The 27,434-nt window shown below is 42.8% G+C and overlaps 1 protein-coding gene across 5 annotated transcripts in view; it reads left to right on the top strand.

Moving 5' to 3' along the window:
• The first annotated feature begins 374 nt into the window (after positions 1-374).
• IMPDH2 (inosine monophosphate dehydrogenase 2) overlaps positions 375-27,434 on the top strand; it is a 61,730-nt gene continuing 34,670 nt past the window's right edge. The window contains exons 1-5 of one of the 5 annotated variants that reach the window (XM_029601253.1): positions 375-570; positions 6,773-6,821; positions 7,264-7,380; positions 20,960-21,034; positions 25,530-25,736. In XM_029601253.1, coding sequence (XP_029457113.1) covers positions 473-570; positions 6,773-6,821; positions 7,264-7,380; positions 20,960-21,034; positions 25,530-25,736 — 546 coding nt within the window. In that variant the 5' untranslated portion in view covers positions 375-472. The remainder of the gene's footprint in view (positions 571-6,772; positions 6,822-7,263; positions 7,381-20,959; positions 21,035-25,529; positions 25,737-27,434) is intronic. The other 4 variants (XM_029601249.1, XM_029601251.1, XM_029601250.1 and 1 more) reach the window with 4 other exon arrangements.

The following is a 27,434-nucleotide window of genomic DNA, read 5'->3' on the forward strand; positions in this document are numbered from 1 at the left end:
GGACACATTTTCTCTTCTTCACCATTCCCAGCCGACAATGACCTTAACGCCAGGTCAGATGACATCATCACTCGCAGGTGGCGGTAGCGCAGGTGACATCACTTGGGGGATGGGGCTTAAGCTTGCCATGGAAAAAGAAAAATGCTGGGGTTGGGGAAACAGTTCTCCTCCGAGAGCCTCACAGCTTAACATTCAGTTTCAGATTCTCTCCTCCTTCCCTCCCCGGGTTAGCCGGTATTTCGCTCTTTTTTTTTTTTTTTTAATCATTCATCTTCTCGCCTTTCCGTTGCCTCGACCGCTTTACTAAGCACAGTTGACTGGCGGAAGTGACATAAGGGGGAGGAGAGCGGGGAGAGGCTTTAAATAGCAGGGGCGCGCGCACTGTATCCTCTGCTTTTGGTTACACGTGGAGACGGCGGCGGTGCTGGGGGGGGCCCCACGGTCTCTCTCTTACCTCTCCTGGAGAGTGGCTATGGCGGATTACCTGATTAGCGGGGGGACCTCCTACGTCCCAGACGATGGCCTAGCGGCCCAGCAGCTCTTCGGCGGCGGTGACGGCCTGACCTACAAGTGAGTGTGTGCCCGTGGTTTGTGTACTCTCCCTGTCAAGAGTCGTGCCCGGGTCTGATGTGCGCCCCTTTGTATCACATCGACTGTCACGATGTGCACGGTCTCTTCCTGCACGCTGCCTCCTGTTTGAATTTCATAGTATGTACAATGACCTCAACACAGTACACTATCATTCCCTACCATTGTATGCAGGATCTTAGTAATTCAATATACCATGTGTATTTCATGTAATATATTTTCTCATCGAAATATATCGTAAGTATACAGCGTGTGTGTGTACACTTCTTGTGATCCCACAGCTAGTAGGGTTTTCAGGAGTTTCACAGTGAATATTTGAGAGCGTTTGCAAACTTCACAACATATAGATCTTATGCGTGTTCATGATCAATATTCTGAAAACCAGTCGGGGAGGGGGTCACCAAGATCGCTCTTTGCACCCTTGGGATAAAGCAATGGGACGATCTGGGAATGATTAGACTTCTAGAGTTGGCAACTGGAAGACCACTTTTAGCATTTGAAGCAGTAGTAAGGGCAAAAAGGCTTTTGACCAGAACTAGAGTATATTTGAGGTGGGACAGGCCACATGGTCTTTCTTATCTACTGCCATCCATTATGCTCCATACCCTCACAGTTCTCCCTCACAGTTCTAGGTATATACATATACAGTGAAGATAGCATACTATATGCATAAATGTTTTATCTTGTGTATAGATCTTACTCCTGTACCCTCATTCTTTGTATTCAGTTGTTGGTTATGTGGTATACTTCATTCATGTGTGCATGAATGTATACACATTCAATACTGGGAATTAAGGCTGCTGCTGTGATTGAACCAAATACCTGACCATCGTTTTCCACCATTGTTTTGGCAACTGGTTAGGAGATTAAAGTTTACTGAATTCTAGTACAGTAACAAGCTCTTGTAGCTTGTCATAACTCTTATTTAAAAAATAGTGTTAAGTATAATATTTGCAAACTCTTTTGATTTTATATTTTCTTGTCTTGGATGTAAAGAGGCAACTCTACATAAGAACATAAGAAATTGCCATGCTGGGTCAGACCAAGGGTCCATCAAGCCCAGCATCCTGTTTCCAACAGAGGCCAAACCAGGCCACAAGAACCTGGCAATTACCCAAACACCAAGAAGATCCCATGCTACTGATGCAATTAATAGCAGTGGCTATTCCCTAACGGGCGGATTTTAAAAGCCCTGCTCGCGTAAATCCGCCCGGATTTATGCGAGCAGGGCCTTGCGTGCCGGCGCGCCTATTTTGCATAGGCCGCCGGCACGCACAGAGCCCAGGGATGCGCGTAGGTCCTGGGGTTTTTTGAAGGGGCGGGACTGGATGATGGGGCGTTTCGGGGGCGGGACTAGGGGCGTGGTGCCGGCCTGGGGGTGTGGTCCAGGCCTCTGGACCAGCCTCTGGGTCGGAAGACAGCACGCCAGCAGTCCGCTGGCATGCATAGATTTACGTCTGCTTCTCGCAGGTGTAAATCTAGGGACAAAGGTAAGAGGGGGGTTTAGATAGGGCCGGGGGGGTGGGTTAGGTAGGGGAAGGTGAGGGGAGGGCGAAAGGAAGTTCCCTCCGAGGCCACTCCGATTTCAGAGCGGCCTCGGAGGGAACGGAGGCAGGCTGCGCGGCTCGGCGCGCGCAGGCTGCCCAAAATAGGCAGCCTTGCGCGCGCCAATCCAGGATTTTAGAGGATATGCGTGGCTATGCGCGTATCTTATAAAATCCAGCGTACTTTTGTTTGTGCCTGCTGCGCAAACAAAAGTACGCGATCGCGCTTTTTTAAAAAATCTACCCCTTTGTAAACTTGATTAATAGCAGTTAATGGACTTCTCCTCCAAGAACTTATCCAAACCTTTTTTTGAGCCCAACTACACTAACTGCATTAACCACATCCTCTGGCAACAAATTCCAGAGCTTAATTGTGCGTTGAGTGAAAAAGAATTTTCTCAGATTAGTCTTAAAATGCAATGACCAGAATTGTACATAGTATTCAAGGTGCGGTCTCACCATGGAACGATACAGAGGCATTATGACATCTTCCGTTTTATAAACCATTCCCTTCCTAATAATTCCCAACATTGTTTACTTTTTTCACTGCTGCAGCACACTGAGCCGACGATGTTAAAGTATTATCCACTATGATGCCTAGATCTTTTTCCTATGGAACCTAACATTGTGTAACTACACAAGGGTTATTTTTCTGTATATGCCACACCTTGCACTATCTTCTAATGTAACAATGGGGGAATATAATATTGCTCTGTAGATAGATAAAGAGCAGCAGGGAAACTGCTAAAACACTAACTTTTGATATATAGCAATTGATGCCAACAGGTTCAGTAAAGCAGCCCAGCCCCCACCTCATACTACCTGCAAAATGAGATTTCAAAACCTGGCCCCATGGCTTTTTTTTTTTTTTTCAAAATAAGATTTTGAAAAAAATATCATGGCTGTTGGGGTCAATTAATTTTCATATGGACTGATTTGTAGATGCTGTTGAGATGTTTCCTCATGCCTAGTATGATGGTCCTTTTCAACAGCTGCTATGTGTTTAAATTATCAAGACTAAAATTATCAAGGGATAGCCTTTGTATTTATTGGATTATAATTACACAGCTGAGGGAAAGATGATGCCTTAGTTTAGTAATGGTGAACTCCAGTCCTCGAGTGCCACAAACAGGCCAGGTTTTCAGGATATTTACAATGAGAGATTTGCATACACTGCCTCCATTATATGCAAATCTATCTTATGCATATTTATTGTAGATATCCTGATAATCTGGCCTGCTTGTAGCACTCGGGGTCTGGCATTTGCCATCTCTGCCCTAGTTTAATGCTAGAGGTAGACAATTATTCAGATTTTTATGTCTACATTCTAAAGTACATCCTTGTGCATGGCCTCTCTGTAATGGGATGCTGTAACTTTTTTTTACACAGATGTGTATGTGTCTTCTCCCCCCTCCCCGTTCTGGGTGTGTTAATATAGAAGTGGATTATAACTTATTTTCAAGCATTCAGTTTAATATAAAACTGCTGTTCAATTGATATTGTAGCGAGCACTGTTTATTTATCTTTTTATTCTGATTACATTACCTCACATTTTCTGACAGCATTCTTACAGTGAGAAACGAGAAATAAATCAATGTGCTTATATATAACATTGTGATAATTTGGCAGGCCTTAATGCCAATTTTTTTTTTTTTTTATATTTGCTTAGTATGTTTATCTGTTTTGTATACTGCTTTTGGGTTAAGCATTTTCTTCAAAAAGCAGTATATAGTATAAAATAGAAATAATGTGTATGGGATGCTGTAGCCTTTCTGATGTGTGCACTTGCTTACTATTAATCCTGCAGGTCTCAGTTCACTAAATATGCCATACATTCTGTACACTGCGTGTACAACTTAGCTCATGAAAGGCAAGGTGAACAATTAGCTGTTAATACCCCAAAGGGTTATCGCAGCTCCCCTATGAGGAAAGACTAAAGAGGTTAGGACTGTTCAGCTTGGAGAAGAGTCGGCTGAGGGGGGATATGATAGAGGTCTTTAAAATCATGAAAGGTCTAGAATGGGTAAATGTGAATTGGTTATTTACTCTTTCGGATAATAGGACTAGGGGGCATTCCATGAAGTTAGCATGTGGCACATTTAAAACTAATCGGAAAAAGTTCTTTTTCACTCAACGCACAATTAAACTCTGGAATTTGTTGCCAGAGGATGTGGTTAGTGCAGTTAGTGTAGCTGGATTTAAAAAAGGATTGGATAAGTTCTTGGAGAAGTCCTTTACCTGCTATTAATTAAGTTGACTTAGAAAATAGCCACTGCTATTACTAGCATCAGTAGCATGGGCTAGACTTAGTTTTTGGGTAGTTGCCAGGTTGTTATGGCCTGGATTGGCCACTGTTGGAAACAGGATGCTGGGCTTGATGGACCCTTGGTCTGACCCAGTATGGCATGTTCTTATGTTCTTACATAAAATGTGGGTTATGGACATAGTTATTTAGAAATGGAGAATAGCCGCCATGACCAATCCTGTCAGTGTGTAATAATCCTGGTATACTATTTTGAGTAAATCTATATTAAGTAACTCTATTTGTATCCTTTCTATACTTGGTGAGTCCCGTCTTCCGTTACCGGGTACATTTCTTGCTTTTTTCTTAATTGCTCTTAGGTCTTTTCTGACCTTTGTCTTGAACCTTTCAAACCAAGAAGTTTAGCTAGAAAGCTCAGTGGTGACTGGGAATGTTAGCTGCTACTGCAAAGTCTGGGGTTCTCCAGTTGCTGCCCATCGATCAGAAACCCTCATTAAGGGGTTCATCAGATGCCTGTCCCTCCCATCTTCCTGCAGACTTCACAAGCGCACCTCGGTCCTGACCTAAATTCACCTTTTCAGTTGTGATCTCGAGTCTCTCACAGGAGCATACAATTCAGTCATGCAGAAATTCTGTGATTGTATCTCCTGCTACCGCAGTTTAGCCACTTGTATTTGAGCAGTAATATGTTAACCTACACACAGTTGGGACACTCACATGGAGGGCATGAGTCTGAAATGGGGAAACGTTTTTTTTTTAATACACAGGATTACTTTTATGGCTCTTGCCTAAATCAGGGGAGAGGGGAGCAGTGGAATTTGTCAGAGGGAGGGGAGGGTCTCCGAGTTCCAGTTTGGCTCTTGCTCCAAGAAAGAACAGCATAATTTATACTCCCAGGGTAGATAATTTAAAAAAAAGCAAAAGCTACCTTTTATTTATGTATGTATGTAGTCTAGGAGTATAATAAGAACATAAGATATGCCATCCTGGGTCAGACCAAGGGTCCATTAAGCCCAGTATCCTGTTTCCAACAGTGGCCAATCCAAGTCACAAGAACCTGGCAAGGACCCATACATCAGATAAATCACAAGCTACTATTGCTTATTAATTACCGTCATAGCAGTTTATGGACTTTTCCTCTAGGAACTTATTCAAACCTTTTTTAAACCCATTTACACTAACTGCTGTAACCACATCCTCTGGCAACAAATTCCAGAACTTAACTGTGCGCTGAGTGACAGATCAATACTCTCCCCAGGATCACCCCTCCTAACTCTGAGATTTCATCCCTCCAGTACAGGCTTCTGTTATGTGGCAGTTGACTCTTCTTTTACCTGTGCAGCCATGCACTTGTCTAATGGTTGACTTTTTCCGTCTGTGATGGCTGCTTCGCCCTCCTCTGCCTGTCTGGCACAAAGAGTGGGAAGACCAGGACATTATAGCTTTGCAGCTGTACTTGCTGATGTCATCCAAGGTCTGCAGTGTCAGGCCTCTGACATGAACAGGGATAGTCACAGCGCTAGAAGGTGGACCAGTCAATCTATTTATCTAAAAATGAGCCAGCCAGATCAACGGGTTCTGTGGCCTGATTTTGTCCCGTAGGCCATAATTTGCCCACAAATAAACTCTAAATATAGAGTCACATGAGGTGCTTGTCTTATGTAGAAATCTGAAATTGTTTTGTCAGTGCAGGTGATTCTTTGTTTCTAAAGCCTTCCGTACTCTGATAGATGGCCAGATGCTTACTGGCAGAGAAGATTGAGTGAGTGCTTCATTAATTACATGGGCACAACATGGTAGTATCTGAGAAGCAAACTGACAGAATATATCACTTCATTCCTAGGATGATTGCTCCTGCCAATGTGACTTAGCAAGTCCTAGATCTGATTAATCCTACATGACACAAGGGGTTGCAGCATTTTTATGAGAAAAGTGCCTGGCAGTTTCCTGCATCTTAACTAAAGTTGTGCTATATTTAAACTATCCTCTGTTTCAAAACAAATCCAAGTGACCTAACACACGGAGATATTCAGTGTTTGGAATGTCGTTCCTAGAATATCTCTGGGCGGGAGGTGTTACATACAGATGCACATGGGACTGCCTATCACTACGTCTCATAGCAACATCCCAATATAGCTGCAGCATTGTAAATTTGGTTTTCTTTGGAAGAAACTAAGTTAGAAACCAAAGATACATTTTTAAACAGGTTCCAAAAGCATGCAGCATTTTTAAAACTTATTCTTAAAGCATTCATAGGTAAGTCGGCTGTGAGGTACTTCTATTTGTTAGTCATGCCGACTTGCACCCTGGAATTGGTGTGGTAGAGATTCATGGCTGAGTTCAGTTAACTGTTTTTTTTTCTTTCTCCTCCCTCCAGTGACTTTCTTATTCTTCCTGGATACATTGATTTCACTGCAGACCAAGTGGTGAGTTCTGGATGGAATTTTCATGTTTTTCTTGAATGGAGATGAGGAAGCCCCAAGCTGCTTTTATGCCATAGTTGGTAAAGCTAAGGTTGTCCCCTTGTTTGACTGCTGTTATAATCAGATGGTTACTACCAACTGAGGGCAAAATTGGTACTGAGTGATGTCTGAATATTATCATACAATTGGATCCTTTAGCTTACTACTTAATGAAATCTCACTCTGCCTGTTGCACAGTCTAGAAGTGCTGAATCTTACCTACTTGTTTTTTTCACTGAGAAGATGGTAATCCATAATGAGATTTAATTTGTTACATTAACTGGTTGACTTTAAGGGTGGCTCCATCTGTGAAACAAGTTTATTAAAAAAAAAAAAAAAAAAAAGTTGTTTTGTAGGCCTGGTCCTTAACATAGCTGTATGCATTTGTTGCTTTGTCCAACACAAGCTCCTCTTGTTTAAGGACTTGACTTCAGCTTTAACCAAGAAGATCACCTTGAAGACACCGTTGGTTTCTTCCCCTATGGATACAGTTTCTGAGGCAGACATGGCCATTGCAATGGCGGTAGGTGTTCAAGGAGGTCTTCCCTCACAAAGAAAGCAAGTTTAGTTACTGTAAACAGTGTTTTCCATAGATAGCAGAATGGATTAGTCATTACATGTGGGTCATGTCATTCACTGGCACATAACAAACATGTCTCTCCAAACAGTGGCATACTAAGCAGGGGTGTGGTCCGCCCTGGGTGACAGCCGGGAGGTCATTGGCCGCAAGTGGAGTCCATCCTGCTTGCGCTAGAAGAAGAGGGAGGCTGTTGGGCCACGAGTGGTAGGAGTGCTGGATGGCCACCTGGAGCACCACGGGTCTAGAGCCAGCAACTGCATAGCCTTTTCTTCCCACTCTCCCTGCAGCCTGGAAGAGGAAGGGGTGGGTCTGCGCGGGCAGGAAGAAGGAAAGGTCATGCAGTTGTGGCCCGAAGCAGGAAGAAGAGCAACAGCGCTGCCCCCCACACTCCCCACAACAGTTGCAGGAAGTAGAGCCGCACCAGCTCCCATGCTGCTTCAAGAAAAACGAGTCCCCTTCTGTTGCAGGGGCTGAAGGAGGAAATTGCTGTGCTTTTGATGGGGAGCGGGGTAGGAAGTGTGTGTGTGTGTGTGTGTGTGTGTGTGAGCTGTATGAAGGGGTGTGAATATATGAGAGAGAAATGGAGGGAGCCCATGTGTGAAAGTGTGTGCAAGAGAGAGAACCTGTGAGGGAGAAGGGAACCAGAGATCACTGGGGAGGGGGAGGAGGGATGGAGAAGTGAATCTGCGGGGTGCCAAATACATCAGGTATACCACTGTCTCCAAACTATTAAAGCTTTGAGCTCTACAGAGTATGTGCAGGAATTCCCATGTGAGCATTGCCTCGTGGGTCTCCTCAGTCTGAGCTAAATCTAGTTATTTAGTCATCTCTCCAGGGAGGTGGGTGGGTATTCCATGGCTAATTCATCTTACTATCTACAGAAAACAGTTTACAGTAAGCAAACTTGTTTCTGTTAATAAGTGGGCTGAATTGGCTATTACATGTCGGAAGTCCCAAGCTTAGGGTTGCAGCAGAGCATTTACTTAGTAAGTCTGTGAGTTGTAATCCTGCTAATGAATGCACTCAACTAACCAATTAGAGTGGGCTTGGCGACTGCTACTTCCAGTCAGTGTCGAAGATGAAAAGCTGGATTGACAATGTGTGAGGTTTTTTGCAGTATGGAAAGGCTCATTTGCAGTGCAAGGTATGGAGGGTTTTCTTGCCTTCATGAGTGTTTTGCCTTTAAAAGAATGGTAGGCAGTATGATGGATTGATATGGAAATCTGAGACTATCTTTTTGGTAGAAACTTGAGGTGAGTTTGGAGAACTACCCTGTTGTGAAAGAATTGCAGATATGGAGGATGAGAGCCTGGAGTTCGCTGACTTTTCCAGCAGAGGCAACAGCAATAAGAAAATATCTCCTTTCAAGTCAAGAGAAACTGATTCCAGAGACCTAACTATCAGTTGAGAGAACTGCATTGAGGTCCCATGACACAAAGGCATTTGGACCCGGGTGTCGTACATGTCATAAGAACATAAGATATGCCATACTGGGTCAGACCAAGGGTCCATCAAGCCCAGCATCCTGTTTCCAACAGTGGCCAATCCAACACACAAGTACCTGGCAAGCACCCAAACATTAGATCACAAGCTACTATTGCTTATTAATTATTCATAACTGTTTATGGATTTATCCTCTAGGAACTTATCCAAACCTTTTTTAAACCCAGTTACACTAACTGCTGTACCCACATCCTCTGGCAATGAATTCCAGAGCTTACCTATGCATTGAGTGAAAAAGGCCTTTCATAAAATGAGATCAAGGCATAAGTGGAGAATCTGTTCACTGTCCAATGGAGTGTGGTAGGCAGCTGTGGTGCTGAAGTTTACTTGTATGGAAGAAGTGGCGAGACCCAAGTTCAGTATGTAGAGCATTTACTGTAGTAGATGCTGAGGCTTACAGGAAAAGGGATCAAAACCATTCTGCTGGCACTATTTTGCATATCTGTTCCATTTGAAGGCATAGCTTCTTTGAGTTTAATGGCTTTCTGGATGATGTGTCTACAGTTTCTGTAGGTAAATGGAGTTCGGCCATTACTGAGCTTTCAATATCCAGGCTGTTAGGTTGAGAGCTGAGAGGCTGGGATGATAGTCCTGTGTTCCTGACTTTAATAGAACAGGGTTTGCTCTTAGATATATGGGAAGATTGCTAGAAAGTTGTATGAGGTATGCATGCTATGCTGGAGCAATGAGGATCAGTTTCTGCACTGTTTTGGCGATCAGTGGCATTGGTGGAAAAGCATACATGAGGTCTGTCCCTGCAATTGAGGTGGAAAGTGTCTTGAGCTAATCGAAGATCATTTGGAAGAATTGAGCAGAATTGATCTAGTATGTTTTTCCCTGAGGCAAACAGGTCCATAGATGGCTGATCCCATAATCTAAAGATTTTTGTCTACTACATATTGTAGTAGAGACCATTCTTGTAGACAAAATATTCTGCTGAGCTGATCTCTCAGCATTGAGATTCCTGGGAAATAAGAGGCTTGCAAGATGGCCCGACTTCTCTTCACCCAATTCCAGATCTTGAGTGCTACTTGGCAGAGGGGCCATGATCTCATTCCTCCTTGCTTGTTGACATAAAACGTGGCCACTTGGTTGTCAGTCTGAATCATGATGGTCTTGCTCTAAAGAAGGTTCTTAAACATAATGAGCAAATTTCTTATTGCTCTTAGCTCCAGCAAGTTGATTCGATATTGACTTTTCTCAGGAGACCAAGTGCCCTGGGTCTGACAGGATCCAACTTGAATGCCCCATCCCTTTGAGGCATCAGTTGTCAGCATTATTCGTTAGGGAAACTGACGAAGGAGAGCACCCTCTTGGGATTGTAGCCACCACCTCAGCTCCTGAGCCATCTCCCAGGAAATCTGGACTACATTAGAAAGTGACTGGGTTAGTTGATCCTGTTGGGAATGTAGACACCATTGAAGGTAACAAATATGTAGGCATGTCAATGGAATTTTCTTTTTGTAATTAGAATATTTAATTTTATTGAAACATAACATGTGCCTGGATTTCATTCCTTAAATACAATCTATGAACAAAACAAAATAAAACAAGCACTAACCCATATTTCAACCCCTCACCCCCACCATTCTCTAATAAATGATTGTAATTGCATAACATTAACATGACCAGCCTACACGATGGTCATTGAAAATAAAAAAAATTTAAAAAAAAAGGAAGAACATGGGTACCATAGACATTAATGCTCACTCGCTATCCTCAAAATATATACGGCTCAGGCATCTCCCACAGGAATTTTATCATCTAGTTAAAAATCAAAAATCTTTCCCCCCCACCCCTCACTCCCTGGAGTGGGTAGATTTATAAGATCTGGAAACCCCTTTTAAAGGAGGCCAATCAATTATATTTGGCTGCTGTTAAATATGCTAAACTGCGATATTCATAAATTTTTTCAAGGACCTCATTAAACGCTGGTGTCCCCTCCATTTTCCAGTGCATTGCAATAACATCACGAGCTGCTATGAAAACCCGCAGGCATAGTTTCTGCTGAAAGCTATTCAACCCTACAATGGGGATATTGAGTAAAGCTGCTCCCGCTGCAGGTCAAGTTTCCATAACCAGTCTACTACTGTATGCCAGAAAGGAGTAATCCTAGGGCACTGCCACCAGATATGAAAGAATATGCCAGCAAAGCCACAGTTTCTCCGCAGAGGTTAGATTGGCAAGGGTAAATTCTGTGTAATTTCTCTAGAATAAGGTGCCATCAATACAACATTTTAAAGCAGTTTTCTTGCATTTGAGCAGAAATAGAGCATTTGCTAGCATTTCGGAATATAATTCCCAAATCCTTTGGATCTAGGGTCCATCCCAGATCTTTTTTCCATTTAACAATATGATTAAAGGGTTGTTGCTCTAACTCAGCAAGCAGACCATAAATGTTTGAGATTATTCCAGAGTTTGCTTGAGAACAATAGATTTCAAATAGCGATCTACTGGTTCACAGGACCTTCATGTTTCTCAGTGATTCTATGATGTGTTTAATCTGGGCATAGGCCAAGAAGTTAATATACTCTAAAGGGTAATGCTGCTTAAGCAATTCTATAATAAGGAAGTCACCTTGTCTAAATAGATGTCCAATATTAGTAATCCCAACTGATTGCCAAGCCTGAAATACTGGTGTTTGGAAACCTGCTGGAAAAGAAATGATTGGTAAAAGTAGGAAAAATTGCCCACTAATCTTACTTTCCATGAGGACCAGATCTTTAATGTAGTGTGAGTTGACCATGGCATGCAACGCACTGGACACCACGTTATCTGGGGTTGCCAAAATAGAGCACCCAAAGGCATCTCGCCTATAATTGACTGCTCGATCAACACCCATTGTTTCACAGCTCTCTTACAGCTAATATCTGAGAGCTCATAATTGAGATGCAGCATAGTACAGGAGGAGATTGGGGACTCCTAGACCACCTTGATTTTTAGGCAGGAAAAGGATTAGATGGGCTACCCTAGGGGGGCGGTGCCACCAGATAAAGTCAAAGATCTTCTTTTGCGCAAAATGCTGAGGTGAAGTAAATCGGTAATGTAGCAAACAGATATAACAATTGAGGTAAGACATTCATTTTAACCACTGCGATATGACCCAGCCATGAGAGAGAGAAATGGGGCAGAGGTTCTAAATCTGTCAATCATACTTACTAGAGGAGTATAGTTAAGAGCAAAAAGCTCAAACATTAGATCTTAAAAATATTCCCAAGAATTTAATAGCAGATTTTGCCCACCAAAATGGAAAATGCTTTTTAATGAAAGATCTCGGACTCAGAGAGATTAATATTAAGAAGTTCTGATTTCTCAGTGTTTACTTTGAATCCAGAGACTTCGCTAAAAAGTTTCAGTTCGGATTCTGCACCAAACAGGGAAGTGCTAGGCTCAGACAGGGTAAGCATAATGTCATCTGCAAATAGGGAGAGTTTGAAAGAATTAATGTTTGAATGTAAACCGAGGTGATGTTACTTACGTGCCCCAGTATATAAAAAACCCGTAAATAAATAAATGAGGACTCTCCCAGCCGTATCCCCTTAACCATTAGTGAGGATCTGATTCTTGAGGTAAAAGGCTCCAAAACAAAGCAAATACAAAGGGAGGAGAGGGGGCAGCCCTGTCTGGTCCCTCTGCCAGTAGGAAAGTCCTGGTTATAACCCCCATTTACCTTTACTTTAGCCCTGAGATATTTATACAATTGCTGCAACCATTGTAAAAAGGACTGTCCAAATTGCATCTTCTGTAATGTGGAGAAATAAGAAAGGCCAGTGGGCAAGATCAAAGGCCTTCTCCATATCAATTGACAAAAGAGCTGTAGGAAGATGTTTAGTTTTGGGGGTTTTTTTTCACCCACCAGATTAGGTCAACGATTTTGCGCACGTTGTCTGCCGCCATGCGATGCAGAATAAATCCCACCTGGTCAGGATGAACCAGAGGGGGCATGAAGCGATTCAGTCGCAAGGCTAGGACTCTAGCTAATATTTTTAAGTCTAAGTTGATTAAGGATATGGGTCTGTAGGAGCTGCACAAGCAGGGATCCCTGCCTGGCTTAGCAATGGCAATTATTCCTGCAACATTAGAGTGAGTATGAAGAGACCCTCCCTCTCTGAGATAATTGAAGAAAGCAGTTAATGATTCAGCCAATATAGAAGAAAGTTTGCGATTTAGTATGCACTGGAAAAGCCATTCAACCCCAGTGCTTCGTTAGCTTTAAGGGACTTAATTACTTGCAGCGTTTCAGTAATAGAGATGGGAGAATCTAAAAATTGCTGCTGAGCTAGATAAATAAGGTAAATCTAAATACTGTAAATAATGCTCTGTATCTGAGTCCTGGATGGATGCATCCTTAGTATACAACACAGAATAGAAATCCAAAAAGAACTTCTGGATTTCAACTGTCCATACAAATTCTTCCAGACGCATCTTTAATTTTAGGGATGATACTTTGTGCTATTCGAGACTTAAGTTGGCGAGCTAGAAGATATCCTGCTTTATCTCCCCCTTCAAAGTAAGTTTGCTTATTCAGCTCTAACTAGTGCAGAATTTTATGATCATCTAATTGGTGGATTTCAGCTCTAGCTGCAAGCAGTTTTATTATAAGTGTCTGATTGGATGTGCATGTGCTGCCGGGAGAGGTGTTCCACTTTGTTTGCTAGGGAAGCACGCAATGATTCTCGCTCTCTTGCAAGCAACAGCCTTAGAAATAAGCAATCCTCTTGCCACTGATTTCGAATATTTCTATATTACACCCAAGGATTCAGTGGGCTGACAATTCAAATTGAAATATTCCTGCAATTGGGTACTTAGAGACGACACTTTTTAAATCACTCATTCAATCACCAGCACTGCTGCCCTGCTTCCCTCCCTTGTAAACATAGATCCACCCATACCAGTCCATGATCTGACCAAGTAATAGGCCCCACATCAGCTGCTGAGGTCCTGGGTAAGAGATTTATCAATCAGAAGAAAATCTATGCAGGAGTAGGGTATTGTGTGGTGAGGAGTAAAAGATATACACCCTTGAACTAGGAAAATATTGTCTTCACACTTCTACCAGGTCCCAGTCACCCATAATTGAGGTAAGTATATTCCTGGGACTCTTCCCACCAAAGCGTTTATGGTAAACCTTATTCTGAGAATCATCTAAGCCTGGGCTCAAAGTTAGTCTCCCCCAATAGTTACAAGTCCCTCACCATGATCTTCCAGGACTTTAATACGGCTCAAAGGTCCTTGGTCAGTGTTAGGGGCATATACAGAGTAACAAGAATACATCAGATCTATCTTAATTTTGATAAACACAAAACGGCCTCCTGGATCTAAGATGCACAAGGCTAATCGAAATGAGTGTATACCAGTACCTGCATAGCGGTTATTTTTCCTGCTGGCCGCTAAATATTTGAGGAAATTCTTTAAAAGAGAGCAGATGTTCATGCCTTTTGCGGAGATGGGTCCCTTGTACAAAGGCAATTGCCACCTTTTGGGAGAGCAGCTCTTTATGTAATAAAAGTAGCTTCCTGTGAGAGTTAAGGCCCTTCACATAAGAGATAAAATACGAGCCATTGTGCCAAAAAATAATTAAGCAAGCTAGGCGGAGTAGTGAATAGGAGTTGAAATAACACACTTACCCATGAAAAATGATATGGTGTAGAGTGAACTTAAACTCCCCCTTCAATCCCCCAAAGAACTGATCCACATAAATCACTCCATGGATCCCCGTCCATGAGGGCAGTGCCATGAACAGCTGACAGACCCACAGCTCCTCCCTCCCCCACCTAATACAAAACATGAAACGAATGCAAACCAAAGCTTAAATCCATGCAAACATTTCGAATTTATGTAATCTCAGTACATGGCAAATAGGCCAATACCTAACAATCTGGTAAGCCATCAAAGAAGAGATCAACAACTTGGTTTTGTGGACTTTTTTTATGTTTAAATTCATCCCTGGTCTGACAGTGCCTCTCGGGACTCTGCAAGATGGTGCCGCAAGCAACGTCCGCCCGGCCCTGTTCTGTGCCCTCTTGGCATTGGATCAATGGTAAATACTGTTGAAGCAGCAGAAGGGATTGAAAAAGTAATCTCCAGGCCTGCCTATTTAAAAGTTGTAACTGCCTCGGTGAGTAATTTGATACAATAGGAGATGCCTTTAAGTTGAAAGAATAGGGCAAATGGAAATGCCCATTAATAGCATTTGTCTTCCTGCCGGAGGGAGAGTGTAACTTCCCGTAACTCATACCGCTTCCGCAAGGTGCTGGGTGCTAAATCATGAAAAACAGATAGTGATGCCATTCCAGTTCCACTCAGGCTTCTTTCTGGCAATATTCATAATATCTTCTTTCTGAGAGAAGCTGTGTGGGATCAGCACAGTGTCCCTTGGTTTGTTCCGCTGTGGTCCTAAGGCTCTATAGGCCCGCTCAATTTTGATAGGAAATGTGCCGAACTCAGAAGACACTAACTTATTCTCTTTGTGCGATAACAGAAATGTGCAAATCGTCAATGTGGTGGTAACAGCTGCCATATTCCTCTGTCTCCGGGACTCCCTTTATCTGTATGTTAGCCCTCCTAGAACAGTTCTCCAAGTCCTCCACTTTCTCTTTTAGTATTGCAATCTCTGCCGACAAAGATTTATTTTGCTGGGTTAAGGTGGTGATGGCTACACTATGACTTTCTCTGCGGGAGTTTATCTACCCTGTGTCCCAGGGCCATCAGGTCTTCACGTACTTCCGTAATGGATGCTAGTAGGTTGGCCTTATGTTGCTGCATGTCTGCTCTCGGCTCCAAAAAACATTCCTGGAGCTCTGTTTTTGTAGGGAGATCCCCCAGGTCTTGTGGCCAATCTGGATTGGGATGGGACGATAATGTTGGGGCCTCAGCGTTGTCGGGCAGGCCGCCATCTTTGCCCAGTGGTGCTGCTGCAATTTTACTAAATGAAAATTGCTTCAAATCAGTGACTCGCTTCCTGGTGGCCATCCGTTCACAGGAGGAGAGCAGCAGCGCCTGAAAGACTCAAGATGGCTCGAAACAGCTCAACTTTAAGCTATTTTAAAGCTTTGATTTGTCGGGCAGGTGAGGAGCTCCGAGCTCAAGCGTCCATCTTTGTAGTGCGGCAAACAGTGCCCCCCCCCCCCACCCCATATTAATGGAATTATATAGACGGCCACTGCCATATGTCCTAAGATCAGAAGAGATCTCACTGTTGCTTTCTGAGAGGAGAGCAGTTGTCTATCCATTCCCTTATAAATTTAGTCTTTGAGTTGGTACTAGATTTGACTTTTCAAAGTTTATTAGAAATCTTAAGCTCTGCAGAGGAGTAACTTTGTCCAGAGATTAATCACCTTCTCCTGAAATCTTGCTGTGATTAGCCAGTCATCTAGAGAAGGGAAGACTTTTTTAATCCCATGCTGCTATTACAGCCAGGTATTTGGTGAAGACTCTCATGGAAGCTGTCAGGCCAAATGGGTGCACTCTTTATTGGTAGTGGATAGAATTCATCTTGATTTGAAGGTAGTACCAGTGCTAACAGTGGATGGGTATGTGCAGTTAAGCATTCTTGAGGTCCAAGGCACACTTCCATTCACCCTTGTGAATATATGGTGCTGAGGAAGTTCATTTTGAATTTCCTTTGAAGCAAGTGTTCAGATGCCTCAGAGCCTGAATATACTGCAATCCTCCCAGTTTCTTGAGGATGAGGAAGTAACTGGAGTAAAAGCTCTGCATGTTGAAACACAGGTAGAGGCTGCAGGAGTGACTGAACTTTCAGGCAAAACTTTGGCGCATGCGATCGATGCAGTTGATATACAGAACAATGTAGAAGAGGTGCTAGTCAGGAGAAATGCAATCTGGGTACTGGTTGCAAGCCCAGCATCCTGTTTCCAACAGTGGCCAATCCAGGCTATTATAAGTACCTGGCAAGTTCCCAAAACTAAGTATATCTAATGCTACTTATGCTAGTAATAGCAGTGGCTATTTTCTAAGTCAACTTGATTAATAGCAGGTAATGGACTTCTCCTCCAAGAACTTATCCAATCCTTTTTTAAATCCAGCTACACTAACTGCACTAACCACATACTCTGGCAACAAATTCCAGAGTTTGTGTTGAGTGAAAAAGAACTTTCTCAGATTAGTTTTAAATGTGCTACATGCTAACTTCATGGAGTGCCCTCTAGTCCTTCCATTATTCGAAAGAATAAATAACCGATTCACATATACCTGTTCTAGACCTCTCATGATTTTAAACACCTCTATCATATCTCCCCTCAGCCGCCTCTTCTCCAAGCTGAACAGTCCTAACTTCTTTAGTCTTTCCTCATAGGGGAGCTTTTCATCCCCTTTATCATTTTGGTCGCCCTTCTCTGTAACTTCTCCAGTGCAACTGAATCTTTTTTGAGATGCGGTGACCAGAATTATACACAGTACAAAGGTGTGGTCTCACCATGGAGCGATACAGAGGCATTATGACATTTTCTGTTTTATTCACCATTCCCTTCCTAATTCCTAACATTGTTTGCTTTTTTAACTGCTGCAGCACACTGAGCTGACGATTCAATGTATTATCCACTATGACGCCTAGATCTCTATCTTGGGTGGTAGCTCCTAATATGGAACCTAACATCATGTAACTATAGCATGGGTTATTTTTCCCTATATGCATCACCTTACACTTATCCACATTAAATTGCATCTGCCTCCTGCAATTTATCACAATCTGCTAGTGATTTAACTATTCTGAATAATTTTGTATCATCTACAAACTTGATTACCTCACTCGTCTTATTCCTTTCCAGATCATTTATAAATATATTAAAAAGCACGGGTCCCAGTACAGATCCCTGAGGCACTCCACTGCCCACCCCCTCCACTGAGAAAATTGTCCATTTAATCCTACTGTGTTTCCTGTCTTTTAACCAGTTTGTAATCCATGAAAGGACATCACCACCTATCCCATGACTTTTTACTTTTCCTGGAAGCCTCTCATGAGGAACTTTGTCAAATGCCTTCTGAAAATCCAAATATACTACATCTATTGGTTCACCTTTATCTACATGTTTTTTAACCCCTTCAAAAAAGTGAAGCAGATTAGTGAGGTAAGACTTGCCTTGGGTAAATCCATGCTAATTTTGTTCCATTAAACCATGTCTTTCTTTATGTTCTGTGATTTTGATTTTTTAGAACACTTTCCACTACTTTTTCCTGGCACTGAAGTCAGGCTAACTGGTCTGTAGTTTCCCGGATCACCCCTGGAGCCCTTTTTAAATATTGGAGTTGTTAGCCACCCTCCAGTCTTCAGGTACAATGGATGATCTTAATGATAGGTTACAAATTTTTACTAATAGATCTGAAATTTCATTTTGAAGCAGAATCAAAAGCTTCATAGATTGAGCTGAGGAGATGGTGGATGCTCTTTCATACTCAAGAACAGGTGAGAATAACTCAAAGATCCTTCCCCAGGTCAGAGGAAAGGCTTCAGCTTTCGGAGGCCACCATGGGTATACTGTACCATCATAGAATTGGTGAATGGTAATATGTGCAGTTGGCATGGAAGCTTAAAATGCTTTCTTGTCAAAGTGATCTAGAAACTTGTGACCTTTTCCTGGTGATATATTCGAATGGATCTACATCTTCACTTTTTTTTTTTTTTTTTTAAGAGTGGATGCCACTTCTACTGATTGGTGCGGCAATTGAATACCACCAAACCCTGGAGATTGTTGAACTCTGTACTTAGGTTCAGTTTTCTTGCAGTCTGCATGCTGGAAATAGGCATTTCCCACATTCTCATCTATGGAGCATTAAGAATGGTGTGGACAGGTAATGCCACTAGTTCAGATGGTGTATCAAGAATTTGTAGAATCCCCAGCATCTCAGAAAGGGGTCTTTGTCCTTAGGAACAACCCTGGGTGTCCATGTTCATATCTTCTTGAACATTTTACAAGACGTCTTCTGGAAGTGATGTATGGTGTGGGCGGAAGGTATGCCTGTCGAATCAGTCTAAACTCGCTGGTACAAGGTCATTTACCCAGATGAAGGTGAATCAGGTGGTTCCTCTGTTGGAAGTAGAGGCAGTGCTGAGCATGCCATTACTTCTGTTCTGATCTGCTGCCCACCGCTGCAGTGAAATGGGTTAAAGCCTGAAGAATCTGCTCCAAAAGTGTTTAGCCCTATGGGTGAAACCAGGACTCTACTAGGTGGAATTGTTGACATTAGTTTTTGAAAACAAGCTGAAGTCTCCTCAGACACTCTGGAAAGGGCAGTGAGGAAACATTGCACCAGAGATTGATATGGCCTCTGATCCCAGCAGTACACAGTGGTACATTCTCTTCTGTACCAGGATTGATTCCAGCATCTGGCAACTGTGGTCCACCAGAAGTAAACAGAAGTATAGAACATATAGGTCCTGGTGTTTCAAGCTGGAATCCTTCTACCATTAACTGAGGCAGAGAAAGCATTCTGATGGGAGGAGTAATCTTACCCCTTCCCTGTCAACCTAGGGTGGACCGTATACAGCTGTTAGAGTAACTTGTGGAATTGGCAGCTTTGGCAAGATAAAATGTTTGACTCTGAATGACTTAGATTTGGTTTGCTTTGATGGGTGAAGTTTTGATCATGTCAAGGACTCTAGTCAATTCTGCATCAATGGAAGTGCCAATTGCTTCATTGCTGCGCTATGCACTTCTTTCGCAGGGCTAGAGTGCAGGGATTCAGGTGCATTGAGGAGCCAGAGTGCCAAAGATATAGAATTTGTCAACAGAGTGCTGTGCTTCATTTGTGGCATATTGTACATCAAGTGCACCGATGAGGTGTTTTCATGCGGTCTGCGAAGAACGTCCAGATGGGGTCTAATACCTCAATGCAGCATTCTCTGATTTTCTTTGATGCACCATGTATGTTGACTTGAGTTGTACTGACTGCACCGATGCACTGCACTATGAGTGTTTTGGGGGGGTGTTTAAATGCAGGCTTCAGTGGCTGGTGGCTCTTTGACGCAGGGTGCTGTGGCTCCAGCTTGTGCTGATGGAGTCTTAAAGGAGCTTTCGACTCCTTAGATTATGCAGCTTCTCAATACGGTGCTCCCTGGAGTATTGCGAACATGGGGACATTTTCCCACATGCCTAAGATCTGTTGATTGTGCTCAAAAGCTGTTGGAAATGGACACTACCTTTCCATAGATACACCACTTAAAACCGCTCACCGTCTGATCTGTCTTTTGCAACATTGTGAGGACAGGCCTCTGAGAGGTGAAAAATGTGGTATTTCCTTTCTTCCTGTTTGCGGCGTTTTTTCTTTTCTTTTTTTTTTTTTTTTTGTAGCACTGAAAATTGCTTTTGGGGGGGGGGCTGCTGAGGGCAGCAAGGCAACAAATTTAAGGACTTTAGGAGAAAAAATTCTGAGGAGACAGTACACATCTGTGCAAGTCCTCTGACAAAAATTGACTGAGGAGGCTTATGAGGCAATGCTTGTGCAGGAATTCCTGCACAAAGTTCTACCTTCTTGGAAAGACAAATCCGTTTGGCGCTTCCAGATCCACATGTTGCTAATTCAGCCTGCTTATCTATGGAAAATATAAAATATTTGCATAAAATGTGTTCACTGTTGGAATGTAGTGGCTTGGAATGAGAAAATGATGAAGTAAGTCCATTATGCACAGATTGTCACACTGAATATGACCAGCCATCCCCAGCTATTTTAGCTTTCTCCTGAATGGAGAAAGTAGATGTGTCCTTGAAGTATGACCATGTTGGGGAAAAATCTAGTTTAACGTTGAGCTTCATAAAATGAGAGCTGCGTTCTTAGCTGCCAGTTTGAGAAATCTGGGGAAGGAAAACGCAATACAAATTGTCATAATAGAAGCCTTGTTTAGTGCTGTACTGAGGGGACTGGGCTAGTGCTTCTTTTTATACAACAGTATTTGGAATATTAACTATCTATAACATTGTTACTGTGTGTCTAGGACCGGAGTAACTGAGATTGGAACCTCATCCATATGTCATTTTTTATTTTTTTTATTGTTTTGCTTTGTTAGCTTACTGGAGGGATTGGATTCATTCATCATAACTGTACACCAGAATTCCAGGCAAATGAAGTGCGGAAAGTAAAGGTAAAATTAACGGCCGTCCAAATATCCAGAAGTAAAATAAACTTGGGAAGTAATCAAAATATTAAGTAAATAACAGGGTGAAATTGCCATTGCTTCTGAAAGTCTCTTCTAGGAACGCCAATTAAAGGAAACTTCCTCATTAGGGGATAATTACTGACACTGCATGTTGGTTGCAGGCAGATTGACAATAGCAGTCATGGGAAAACTTAATGTAGAAGACTATTATGTGACATTTTTCAATGGGTAAAAAGTGAGAATATAATGGGGATCACTGGAAATCATTTTTAGACTAAGGGGAGAGAAGACATCATAGTAAGGCTTTCACAGCTTCCATTATGTGAGCAGGATACCCACCCAGTAAACTGGTGTAATATCAAAGTTTCAAAATAATGATCAGGTAAATATCTTAAACTAGATAATGAGATTTCCTCTCTGAAACCAGTGTATGATCTGGGATACCCAAAAAAACAAGAATTAAGTGTATTTTAGTGTTTAAAAAAAAAAGTGAAAGTTGCAAAAAAATATTAAGAACATAAGTTGCCATACTGGGTCAGACCAAGGGTCCATCAAGCCCAGTATCCTGTTTTCAATAGTGGCCGATCCATGTTTCAAGTACCTGGCAAGTACCCAAACATTAAAAAGATCCCATGCTACTGATGTCAGTAATAGCAGTGGCTATTCCCTAAGTCAACTTGATTACTAGCAATTATGGACTCCTCCTCCAGGATCTTATCCTAACACTTTTTCTAAACCCAGCTACACTAACTGCCCTAACCACATCCTCCAACAAATTCCAGAGGTTGTGTGAGTGAAAATTTTCTCCAATTTGTTCTAAATGTGCCACTTAACTTCATGCAGTGCCCCCCTAGTCCTTCTAAATAACAGATTCACATTTACCTGTTCTAGACCTCTCATGATTTGCAGACCTCTATTATATACCCCCTGAGCTGTCTCTTCTCCAAGCTGAACAGCCCCAATCTCTTTAGCCATTCCCCTAGGGGAGCTGTTCCATCTCCTTTATTTATTGGGTAAATATTTAAGTTGTCTAGTAGTTAGCTTATAAATAGACCTGTTTGGTATCTGACATGCTGACTTGCTCCTGCTCTCTGATCTGTATGGTAACACCATTAACAAAATGTTGACTTTGTAATATAATCTTGTGCTTTTATGGTAAGGAGATAGTATACCAAGATCAAAGTCAGCTTCTTGCTTTAAGGTGATCCTTGATGTAACTTGACATTTTAAAAGAAAAACTTCCTCCTTTTTTTTTTTCTCAAACAAAAATCAGCATTTTTTAGCTCATTTAAAAAAAAAAAAAAAAAGTATTGCTTTGTGTAAATATTTTCTGAACTGTTCAACCTACAACAGCCATATTTGCAGGGAAGACAGAACTATATAAAAACTAAAATAATAAAAAAAAAAAATCAACCTCTTAATTTATGGATCTAGCTCAAAATAAAAAAAAAGTCTCACCTTACCCAAGATCAGTGGATCTTCCTGCATATTGAAAGCCCGAATCACAGAAGCTCTTATGTGCCACCTTTTTAGTTCTGAACTGGGACTGTCTGGGGGCAGCATGATTCAACCAAAGTTTCTTCCCATCCACCCCCCCCCCCCTCCCTGAGAACGAAGCATGAGGGAGGGGGGACGACTATACCATCTGGCCTAGTACAGTTGTCTCCAGGCATAGGCCACTGCAGCTTCTGCCCCACTAGCACTCCTGAGGAATGGGGGGGGGGGGGGGGTTAGGTTAGGCAGAGGCAAGCTGACAGAGGAGGAAGAAACAGCACGAGGCAAGTGCTGCTCACTTCTGCCAGCTCCGGGAAGGGACAGGAAGAAGCAATAGCTGAATGTGCCTAGAAGGGGGATAAGAATGTGCCACAGAGGGTTGGGGGGGGGAGGGAAGATGTTACAGGGTGGGAAAGAGGGAAGGTGATAAGGGTTAGAGAGACAGGGTAAAGGGACAAGGAAGGTGATATATAGGGGTGGAGGGGGGAGAGGTTAGAGGGAAAGGAAGAGAAGGTGCTGCTGATGCTGGAAGGGAAGAGAAAGTGATGCCAGTGGGGTAGAGGCTGAAGGTGGCGATGTCAGGGGAAGGGGATAAGGAAGATGGTAATGATGCTAGGGGAGAGAGTTATGATTGGAGAGAGAGGGAAGGGGAAGGTGGTGATTCTAGGGGTGGAGCGGGAGAGAGAGGGGGGAGGGGAAGGTGACTATGCCAGGGGAGAGGGAAAATTAAGGGTGGTGATGGTGCCAGAGGGTTGGAGGGAGGAAGAGGAGAAAGTGGTGATAATGCCAGGGGCTGGAGGGAGAGAGTTTGGGTAGTGGGAAGGAGAGAAGGTGATGTCAGAAGGTTGGAGGGAGAGAGAAAAGGTGGTGGTGATGCCATATGGGTGGAGGAAGTGTGGTGATACCAGGAGGTATGGAGGGAGATGGGAAGGGAAGATATGGTGCCGGAGTGTGGAAGGAAGAGGAACAGGAAGAGAAGGTGATGGTGCCAGGGATAGGGGGAAAGGAAAGGGAGAGTGATAATACCAAGGGGTAGAGGGAGAAGGAACATGATGCCAGAAGTGGGTGGAGAAGGAAGAGAAGATGAGTGATGTGCCATGATGAAGTGAGCCCTGTACCAGGTGTGCCATGACTCAAAAAAGGTTGAGAATCAGTGCCCTACAGCAATGTCCCTCCCCCCCCAAAAAAAAAAAGTCTGGTCTTGCCCAGTGGTGGTGGTATTCGGCTTAAACCAGTTTATAACCTGTTTACAACCTTGGGTGGGGAAGCACGCACAAACCTCTGCAATTCCTTATTTTTTATTTTTTTTTTGGAATTTATAAAGAGCTAGCTTTTTTAAATAACATTTTTAGACATGATAGTGAAATACATATTGTTTTTATTGAACCATAAAGCATATTGCAAACTAGAAAAATTGTAGGTTTCCAGAAACAGTCATGGAATAATACAGTAACATGGTACAAGGTCTTGAAAGAGAGAATCCCTACCCCACTTCCCTGTCTCACACCCTCACAATACTTGTGGATAACGTATCACTTAAAGGTGAATATATTAAAAGCAAAACATGCTACTCAAGCGTTCTCATGGCACCATTTGACATATGGGTCCCATACACTGAAAAAAGGATATAGTGAATCCTTCTGCAAGGCTGTTAATCCCCAAATAGTACATATTCCACGTACTTTCGGTTAAGGAGAGCAGCAAATGACAAATACTTTTCTCCAGTAGGCAGCTATTCTGCATTTAGCAACAAATACAGTTCGAGCTAGCAATTTAACCTTATTTGTAGGTAAATCATTAGGAAACAGAGAAAGTAAAAAGACCTTGGATTCCTTAGAGGTCGATACATCCAACACTTAATCAAATTAAGAACAACATCCCACAAAGATTGGACATGGACACAACTTCACCAAATATGAAATTAAAAAAATGATCCAGTTGCATCATATTGATGCCAGCATAAATCAATGATAGGCTAAATAGGATTTTTCTTACTATCTGGCATCGGGTACCATCACAACAAAACCTTTATCACTAATTTCCACAAAGTGGAAAGGGAGTATTTTGCAGTCTACTAAAACACATCCAATACATATCCCAAATCTCCCTCCCATGATGCACTTAGATGTTCAGCTTTAATGTCCACTCTAGGTTGGAGAAGAGCATGCAATTTAGAAATCAACTCTTTATCCTTAACTGTACTGGTTGTAAAATAGTGTCAATTCCCTAGAGATCTCTAATAATCCCTTTACATAGCAAGAAGTGTTAGACCTGTAGGAAACCATATTTATCTTTATCCAATAACCCAAAGTGTGTAGCAAGCTCCTCAAAACTTAAGTTCTTTATTTTGGAATAACTTCCCCCACCTGCTCCCATCTATGGAGAGTGGAAGACATGATCTCAGCACAGAATCCTTATTAAAGCTAATAGAAGTTAATGGGGACTGAGCCCTATGACTGGTAAAGTGAAGGACCTATTTTAAAATCCCTTTTACAGTTTTTAAGCCGTGAGACACATTTAGAAACATAATAGCAGAAAGACCATATGGCCCATCCAGTCTGCCCATCTGTCCAATTAATTTAGCATTACAATTCTCATCACTTCCTTAGAGATCCCCTGTACTTATCCCATGCTTTCTTGAATACAGATACTGTTTTGTCTCCACCATTTCCACTGGGAGGCTGTTACACACATCTACCACTCTCTGTAAAGAAATATTTCTTAATATTACTCCTGAGTCTACTCCCCTTTCATCCTCATCTCATGACTCCTTGTTCTAGAGCCTTCTTTCCAATGAAACAAGCTCGCCTCCTTTGCATGGAAACCTTTGAGATACTTGAATCTCTATCATATCTCACCTATCTCTCTTTTGCTTTAGCTTAGATGTCTATAAGCAGTTGTCTTCATTCGAGCATTCTTTGTATTTTGTAGTATTCTTGGATGCTCATTTTTCTCTTATTTTATTTTTTTCTCTCTCAAACTTCAGAAGTACGAACAAGGATTTATCACAGACCCAGTGATACTAAGTCCACAGGACAGGGTCCGAGATGTGTTTGAAGCTAAAGCTCGTCATGGATTCTGTGGCATTCCCATTACGGACAAAGGAAGAATGGGAAGCAAACTCGTAGGCATCATTTCTTCCAGGGACATAGACTTCCTGAAACCAGAGGAACATGACCGTCCCCTCAGTGAGGTCAGTAAAACTCCAGATAAGTTTTAGTTCCCTGTATGTACCCAGATCAGTCCAGACTCCTGGGTTTTGCCTCTGTGCCAGCAGATGGAGACAGTTTCACTGCCACTGTACGTAACCATGTGCTACCTGTAGTCCCTCAATATTTCTGTCTCCAGCAAATGGTAGCTGGTGTAAAACCTGCAATCTAGAAAGAGAAAAAAAAAGATAGACAATTTATGGATCCTCCCAGGGGGGTTGTGAGGTTCTGGTGGGGCCTTCCCCCCTGGTTTGAAACAGAAAAGCAGGGGGTTGGTGACTCTTCAGATAGCTCAGTCCGGAGGTCTGTGGGGTGGACATCTGGTCCAGATTCCTCATCCTCCACAAGACAGCAGTGGAACTCCTGGCAGTTCTGCACTGCAGACTCTGAGCAGGGAAGAATCCCTTTCTATACGGCTTGTCCTGGGCTGAGTTGCTAAAGTTTGGTGAAAGGAGACTGATATAGCCAGTGGTCTGGCTCTTTTCTGATCTGCCATGCGGCCTGCGCTCCTGGAACCGGAACCTCTGCAACAAAGGAAAGTATTGGTTTCTATGTTTTGGGTTTTTTTTCTTGTCAGAATATTGTTTAGCAGCAAAAACTAAGAATAGTACAAATGTAATCCTAAAAAACAGTGTTACAGTAGCCTTGTACAGATGATAAAGCCATATTTAACTGTTTAAAAAGTTCTTCGTTTATATGTAATTGCCTCCAAGCAAGTTTTCAACTGTTCTCTGTAAACCGATTTGATTTGCATATAATGTAAGAAGATCGGTATATAAAAAACAATAAATAAATAAATAAATATGCCAATACAGACATAATCATGTAATCAGGAAAAAAAAAAGCCAAGTATGATTAAAAAGTTATATTTTCCTAGCATACTCAGGACCAATGGGTATAGTGTGCTTCTGACAGCAGTTGGAGACTGAGACTGAGTCAGATTTCAATCTGATGTCAGCACCAGTACATATACCCATGCAGGAAGCTCTGCTCTTCAGTATTTTCAGTCTCCATAGCAGTTCGGGACTCTATACGCTTGCACAGTGTTAGTTTTCAAACCAAAGAAAGAAAATTCCAAACAAAAAAGAAATCTTACCTCTCCAGACGAGCCCCGCTATCCTGCGGTGATACCTAAAGGTCCCTCCCCCAGTTGAGAATTCCTGAGGTGATTTCCGAGATCCGAGGCAGGCCTCTGACCGGTAGCCGGTTCTCGGCGTGGACTTAGCCCCCGGCACCGGGAGCGGCTGAGAGGCAGCGGGTGCAATACCGAGCACAGTGGTGAAGGTACTTTTACCTCTCCACCCGCAGCAAGAGAGCGCCCGGAACGAAACCAGGAAACGCCGAGGCAAGATAAGGTAGAAAACTTTTTCTAAGTCTCCGGTCTCCAAGGCTCAGATAGCCGCACAGATCGCCAGCCGGCGTCTGTACCATCGGGTTCATCAGCCCAGTCCGGGCTAGACCCCGATCGAACACGAGGGCACCTCCCATGTGGAGATCCTCCAGGGTGGTCGCCATCTTGCTCGCGTGGTCTCCGCCATTCCCCTTGATCGCCACTCTGTCTGCCTAACTGAACCGTGCGCACAGCTGTGCTGGGCGCATGAGTTAAGGCTGTGCGCAAAGCGGCACACATCCCGGCCTACACAAATCTTGGGGGCACCCGGAGCGCATAGCTTAGCCTCCCG

This window comes from Rhinatrema bivittatum, chromosome 4 (genome assembly GCF_901001135.1).
Source record: "Rhinatrema bivittatum chromosome 4, aRhiBiv1.1, whole genome shotgun sequence".
Lineage (NCBI taxonomy): Eukaryota > Metazoa > Chordata > Amphibia > Gymnophiona > Rhinatrematidae > Rhinatrema > Rhinatrema bivittatum.